This window comes from Quercus suber, unplaced genomic scaffold, assembly GCF_002906115.3.
Source record: "Quercus suber isolate HL8 unplaced genomic scaffold, Cork oak 2.0 scaffold_401, whole genome shotgun sequence".
NCBI classification, from domain to species: domain Eukaryota; kingdom Viridiplantae; phylum Streptophyta; class Magnoliopsida; order Fagales; family Fagaceae; genus Quercus; species Quercus suber.
Genome location: NW_027069852.1, coordinates 6,290 through 13,249, shown reverse-complemented (window position 1 = coordinate 13,249; position 6,960 = coordinate 6,290). Strand labels below are relative to the sequence as shown.

General features: G+C 34.6%; 2 protein-coding genes across 2 annotated transcripts; both read left to right on the top strand.

Annotated features, from left to right (window-relative positions):
- The first annotated feature begins 3,239 nt into the window (after positions 1-3,239).
- On the top strand, positions 3,240-4,435 carry LOC112025280 (uncharacterized). The gene is made up of 3 exons (XM_065761195.1): positions 3,240-3,296; positions 3,523-3,735; positions 3,836-4,435. The coding sequence occupies exons 1-3, from the start codon at positions 3,240-3,242 to the stop codon at positions 4,313-4,315; spliced, it is 750 nt and encodes a 249-aa protein (XP_065617267.1). The 3' UTR covers positions 4,316-4,435.
- A 727-nt stretch (positions 4,436-5,162) lies between these two features.
- Positions 5,163-6,398, top strand: LOC112025279 (uncharacterized). The gene has a single exon (XM_024057931.1). It carries the CDS (start codon positions 5,163-5,165, stop codon positions 6,396-6,398), a length of 1,236 nt encoding a protein of 411 aa, XP_023913699.1.
- The last annotated feature ends 562 nt before the right edge of the window (positions 6,399-6,960 follow it).

Sequence of the window (6,960 nt, the reverse complement as noted above, 5' to 3'; positions counted from 1 at the left end):
AATTTTTATTGTTAGTACAAACTACTTCCCATAAAAGAGATTTTTAAATTTTTTTAATCTAGTTTAGAAATCCTAATATACTTAAATCCTAGCCTAAACCCACCCGTTAGGCTTGAACTAGCAAGCCCAAGGATACCCCTAAGTCCTCATGGCATGAACATCGCATTTTATTTATTAATTTGGTAAAATGTGAGACAAAGAGTGGATTATTTAAGTAAAAAGTAGGAAGAAAATAATGCTATCAAATGAGACTTACCAGTACCAACAAGACAACGTTCATTCTTCAAATTGTGGTCATTTGCAAGTAACTATTAAGCAGAATCCCACAAACCAGGTTCAGTCGCTACTTCAGGAAGCACAAATAGGTGAGTATGGAGGCTCTGAATAAGAGAGGAGCTATATCTTCATAAACCTCCTACCCTACTAATGTATTAATGATGGAATTTTTTTTTGAAAATGGTCATTGGTGCTTTTGAATTTAGATGAGATTGGCTTATATATATTATCACAAACCATGCTCTAACCCTGAAGTTCATTCACCATAAAAAAAAGATTTTTTATTTTTTATTTTTTATTTTTTTATACTTTTTACCCCTGCCTTAAAAGATATGATGATAAGGACTTGAACTTATCTAGTTCACAAATTCACGAATCCACATTTTATATTTTAAAAACGAAATTAGTTCTCAATTTTTCATATTTTTTGAATTTTTATTGTTAGTAAAAACTACTTCCCATAAAAGAGATTTTTAAATTTTTTTAATCTAGTTTAGAAATCCTAATATACTTAAATCCTAGCCTAAACCCACCCGTTAGGCTTGAACTAGCAAGCCCAAGGATACCCCTAAGTCCTCATGGCATGGTGAAGTACCACTTCTCATAAAAGAGTGAAAACACGAATTATTGTGTGGCTTGAACATTTATTAATTGCGTAAGATATGCGTGACTGAAGTTATAACAATCAAATATTAGAAATTTATAAAAAAGAAAGTTTGAAGTTGAAACATAGTATTTTTTTTTTTTTAATAATATTTTCAATGGAGATGTTTAGGGTCTAAAACCCCTCCCCTAGCGTAATTCACACTAGTTTGCTTCCTTTTCAGTCAGCATCTAAATTTCAATTTTTTTCTTAATTAATAGCAACAATTTCTTTTTTTATTTTTTTATTTTTTTATAACAATTAATAGCAACAATTTGGTTAGATGGGAAGGATATGATTGGGCCGCAAACAACCTAAAAGAGCTGAGCAAAAAGAAAACGGAAAAGGGAAAATAATAATAAAACTAGAAATAAATTATTTTGAAAGAACATACATATAAATTTTCACCTAAAAAATAACAGGGAAAATTTATTGGAAAATCTAGTTAGTGAGGAAGAATATTTTTGATATATGTATATATACACACACACGGGAACTAAGAATAATTTAAGAAATTATATAAGGATTTGAAAAGACCTAAGCATATTACGGGGTCTAGTAATGAATAAAAGTCTTCTATTCGATTTTCGATTTGAGTATTCTGCTTTATATATATTCTATGGATTACAATTTATCATGAAATTTTTTTATTATAAAATAATCAAATTAAAAATAGAAAAATAATTAGATATATAACATACTAATGAATTGAAATGATTCTTTATAAAAAAAATGAATTGAAATTATTTATAGGAGGAAGGCGATTTGAACACTAGTTCTCTATTTCTTTTTGTCTAGTGGTGTGTGTTATTTATTTAATGAAAATAATAGTGTATGCTTAAGCAAAGAAATAAAAATACGTTTCAGTTTTTTCAAAAAAATAAAATTGCAAATTTGTGACATCCCCCCCCCCCCCCCCCCCCTTTCTCTTTTTCTTTCGTTCATATTAGACAACCATTACATGTAAAAGTGAGGTCAAGATTGATAGGTCTGTGAGTGTCACTTTATTTTAACGAATGTTTGGCAAACAATAATTAGTTTTACATTTATAATTTTATACAATTTGGTAAGTTTTGTAAAAATGTATTGTGCTTTTTTATAAATGTAAAAATAAAGTACTTGTTCAGTTGTTCTTAATAAGTTAATAATATCTTTTTTCTTCTATAAAAAAAGAGTACTTTTTTAAGAACAAGTACTTTATTTGGGAAGAAAAAAAAATATTATTAACTTTCTTCTAAAAAAAAGGTACATAAAGTAATATCTTTTTATTTTTTTGGTATTCTAGAAGAGTACAAATTTTTTTAATAAAAAGCTAATGTATTGAGAGAAAAGTATTTTTGTATGAAATGATACTATATCATCTGTATCAAAATTCAATAATTAAGAGATATGTGTGCAAAAATAATTACCCGCTAACACATGTCGTTCAATTGTTTGTAGGTTAGTTATTTTTTATTGACATGTCACACACTTATTAGATTTTAATACTACTAACATGGTATCATTTGATACCAAATATCTTCTCATGTATTGAACGTTGAACTATCAACCGTATAGAATATTAAGCCAGAGTTAACAAATATTGTATTTTTTTTTTCTTTTGGGAGCAAAGAGATGAGCCCTAGTCATATTTTTATTTTTTTATTTTATTTGTTATATGCTCGGATAACCCAAATAGAGTTTGTGGGAAACAGATTCAGATCTTCTAGAGTTCCTATCAAAATAGATTTCTTTAAATCCTCACTTTCCATTTAAAATTAATGGTTTAAGATACTGTCACATCATTAATCCACTAACTTACTCTTTTAAAAACACAAAAAAGGGTTAAGCCTGCGAATGCCGTGAGCCTTAACGTTAGAAACAAATGGATCTAACTTTTTTTTTCTTTTTTTGGATGGAGCAAATCTCAAACTTGAAATTTTCATAAACCCGCAAATTACTCTTGCCATTTTTCCCATCTAAATCCAAGGAAAAAAAAAAAAAAAAACTTCAGGTATCAGCTATCTTACTCTCTCTCTAGTCTTTGTTCTTTGTCTATTGTCTACTACTTTCTTCTTCTTCTTTTTTTTTTCAGCCTTTGCTTGATATTAGATTTTTGTTGTTTTGCAATTTCACTACTGCATTAATGTTTAATAATTGTTCAAGAAAGGTTTTTTTTTTTTTGGGCTACCCTTTGCCTACGAGGTGTTTGATAATTGTTCAAGATAGGAAACAGAGGAGACAAAGAAGATAATTGTACCAGTTTGTTACCTTTAGTATAATCTTAGATAAAGAGCAAGGCCACTATAATCAGAGAAAAGAAAAGAATAATTCTTATATCATGACCAATTTCATGGATGACCTGTACTTACTAGTTTATGGTCTGCACCCTACTAATGTAGTAATAATGGTTTTTCTTGTAAAAATGATAAAGCACTTGTAGTGGGTTATCTGATATCCTTAGTTGGACCATTGCCACAGCCAAGGCGATCAATGGCATTCTTTGCAAGTTTTGGCAATTAGGACCCCTTTACGTATTGTTGATTTTTAAAATTCTTAGTCTTTACTTTTGTGTTCGCCCAACTATATTTATAATTCTTAGTCTTTTCTCTGCTCATTCTTAGTCTTTACTTTTGTGTTTGCCTAACTATTGGCAGGCTACACAGAATGCTCTCCCTACTATCTATAATCTTTGGCGAAGAAATGTTGTTGGCTCAGTTCTTTGCTCCAGTTGTAAATCTGACAGTGAAGATATAGACTATAGTGCATGTTTTATGGAGTTGTGCTTCCCTTATTCCCAATTGGGAGACAAAAGAAGTGGCAACAAAATTACTCAGGTACAAGTATTTCTTGTTTGCTGATCTGTGGGAGATATTATTGAAGATGAGGGAAAGGTTAGATGTTAATCTTATGACCATGATTTTCTGGTTTATCTAGTTTAGAAGAAACTCGGCAAGAGTGGGGGATCATTTCATTGAGGTACAACAGATTCGAAAGAGAGCAGTGGCTTACCTCTGGGATTTTCAGCATGTGCAATGTAGTAAGGTTCATCGATCTTTGTCGAGTGAAAGAGCTGTTTGGTGGATCCCTCCTATATATCCACTATATAAAGTTGACTCTGATGGGGCCACCTTCAAAAAGTTAGGTGCTGCTGGGTTGGGTGTTGTTGTACGTGATCATACAGGTAGTGTTATTGGAGCCTGGGCAGAAAGAATCCAGCTTCCATCTTCTCCAGCAGTGGTTGAAGCATTGGCATGTAGGAGGGCTCTGTATTTTGCGAAGAAATTAAGCATATTTAAAGTTTCTGTTGAGGGCGATTCTAAGGTCATTATCAAGGCTATCCTAGCGGGTGACATGGCCAATCCGGAGTACGGACATATGATAAATGACATTTTGTTTGTAGCTAATGATTTTTGATGTTGTAATTTTTCTCATGTAAAACGCATAGGCAATTCAGTTGCCCATTTTCTTGCCAAGAAATTTGGTTATGAAATAATACTTAGCCTTCGGGTTTGGATTCTCAAAAAAAAAAAAAAAAAAAAATATGTTTATAATTAAAATCAATGCTTGAATACTAATTCTTATTACCCTTTATTTTCACTCAAATGATATTTTAAGTCTTTTGCCACTAGAAAAGAAGCCAGAACAAGTCCGGTTTGTATAATCTCAATTTTAGGCAAGTGCATGATGTTGCAACTTGCAATGTGACAATTTTTTCCCCTTTCCTTTAGAAATTTAATTTATCGTATTGATATTTACGTCCCACTGACACTTTTTTTTTATCCCCTTTTTGATTTCAAGTGATGCGGGTGGCTATCACTGAGTAGCATCCATAGTGGCTTTTAGGATTTAGTTCTTAGGAAAAAAGACAGTAGCAGAGATCAAAATATTTAAGAAGAAAATGTATCAATAGTGGCAAAAAAGATTCATGTGTTACTGGTGTTTCAATAGTTATAGATATGTAATGAATAGTTATTGGCAATAATATCAGTTTTATCACTCTCATCTTACTTTGTTATTTCATAGATGCTTGTAAACTATGCATGTAATATAATGCAATTTATTTCTAAACATTCAAATTGCAAATACATGGTTTCTCTGAACTGAGGAAGCTCTGATATCTCAGTTTCCATAGACAGTAGAATTTTGTCCCTTTCAGTGAGGTGTGAGGTCCCTACGGTAACAGTGTTATCTGTAGGTTTTTGGGGTATTCTGTGATATTTTGGGTTGGGAAACACGAGGGTGAGTGGTTGGAAACGGGACAATGGAAAGTCTTACTAAGCATTGGAGAAATCTCTCTATCAATGATAGGGAAGGGGGTGAAATTTTCCTAGCAAAAGAAAAAAGTTCGAGTGAGTGTATTATTGCAGCAAAATTCCTAACAAAACGTGCGTTGAACTTGGAGGCAATTATACGTACTTTTAACCCTCTGTGGAGGTCAAAGAATGGATTTGAAGTCAGAAACGTTGGTGATCATGTGATGTTGTTTGTTTTCGACAATAAGGAGGAAGTGGATAAGATATTTGCAGCAGAACCTTGGAATTTCGACAGACACATTGTGCTCATACAGAGATACGAGAATAAACTTCCTGTCCGCGAGTTGAACTTTAGTCGGGCAACAATATGGGTCCAGATTCATGACATTCCAGCAAACTTCATGACACGTGAGGTTGCAGAAAAATTGTGTGAAAACGTGGGGATGGTGGACAGGACCACTGATTTTTCTGAGATGGTTGGCGGGAGCTTTATGAGAGTAAAGGTGGTTATTGACGTTGCTCTTCCACTTTGTAGAGGGCGCCGTATAACACTCAACGAAGGGGAGGAAGGGTGGGTTTCCTTCAAGTACGAGCGACTGCCAAACATTTGTTGTTGGTGTGGGTGCTTGAATCACAGTGATAGAGACTGTGACCGGTGGATTGAAAGTGATGGTAGCTTGAAAGTGGAAGACAGAGAGTATGGACCTTGGATTCGTGCTGTTCCATACTCACCGAGGAAAAAATCTGTTATCCGTGTACCTGGTTTTTACGAAGCCAAAAAAAGGATGCAGCGGTCTCAGGCACATTCATCAAGTCATGGGGTTCGAGTTGGGGCGGACCACGTGGTGGAAGGAAGGTCAGACAATACAGCCACGGCGGTGGAGACACAGGTGGAGGTGGAGACGGTTTTGGCGGAGAAAGTCAATGAGTGCATTAAATGTGATGAAGTTAATACGGCTCCCCAAAATCAAGTAACGTCTGAAACAAATAAGGAAGTCGACTGCCTAGAGAAACAAATTAAGGAAATTGATGATGAAATAAAAAGGTATGAGATAAATGATATCAATTATTTGGGTGATCTAGGAGGCTCTCAAACGGCTCAGAAGGCAACGACTAGGGTTGAAATTATTAATGCTGATCCAATTAATAATGAAGGTGGTTTTCGGCCAGGCAGTCAGGTGCCAAGTCAGATTAGTGAGCACGTGACAGCACATGGACAAGTGGTTGGAAAAAACCCTAAATAAAAGACTTGGACACGGGTTGAACGTGAAAAAAGAGAAAGGTACAACTCTGTGGTAGCCATTTTGCCTGCTAAAAGAATCATAGAGGAGGATGATGAAGGAAGGCAGGGTGATCATCACAAAAGAAAGAAAGGAGTACTTCATGTGGAAGGGAAAAACACAAATTTATTGGCAGAGGCTGGTTCCAAGCCCCGCCAGGTCCAATAAGTCTCCTATGTTGGAACTATCGAGGGCTTGGGAACCCAGAGACAGGTCAGGAGCTTGGAGATTTAATCCGGGCACAAGATCCCTCAGTCGTGTTCTTGGCCGAAACATGGCTGAAAAAAGCTAGGCTTGAGGAAATTCGTGCACAATATAAATTTGGGGGGATGATTGAAGTATCAAGGGAAGGCAGAGGGGGTGGAGTTGTGCTTTTTTGGAAGAAGGATTGTGATATTTTGGTGGATACCTTTTCACCAAACCATGTTGATGCTATTGTGAACAAAGGAAAGGATGATGAGTGGCGTTTCACTGGTTTTTATGGAGAACCGGATACTAGAAATCATCATGTGTCTTGGGCAACCCT

What these genes read in the sequence shown, in the direction of transcription:
- LOC112025280 (XM_065761195.1), top strand. Translation starts at nt 3,240, where the DNA reads ATGACCAATTTCATGGATGACCTGTACTTACTAGTTTATGGTCTGCAC. An exon ending in ATGGTCTGCACCCTACTAAT is followed by an intron (nt 3,297 to 3,522) that starts GTAGTAATAATG and finishes GCTCATTCTTAG; the next exon opens with TCTTTACTTTTGTGTTTGCC. An exon ending in GTGGCAACAAAATTACTCAG is followed by an intron (nt 3,736 to 3,835) that starts GTACAAGTATTT and finishes TGGTTTATCTAG; the next exon opens with TTTAGAAGAAACTCGGCAAG.
- LOC112025279 (XM_024057931.1), top strand. Translation starts at nt 5,163, where the DNA reads ATGGAAAGTCTTACTAAGCATTGGAGAAATCTCTCTATCAATGATAGG.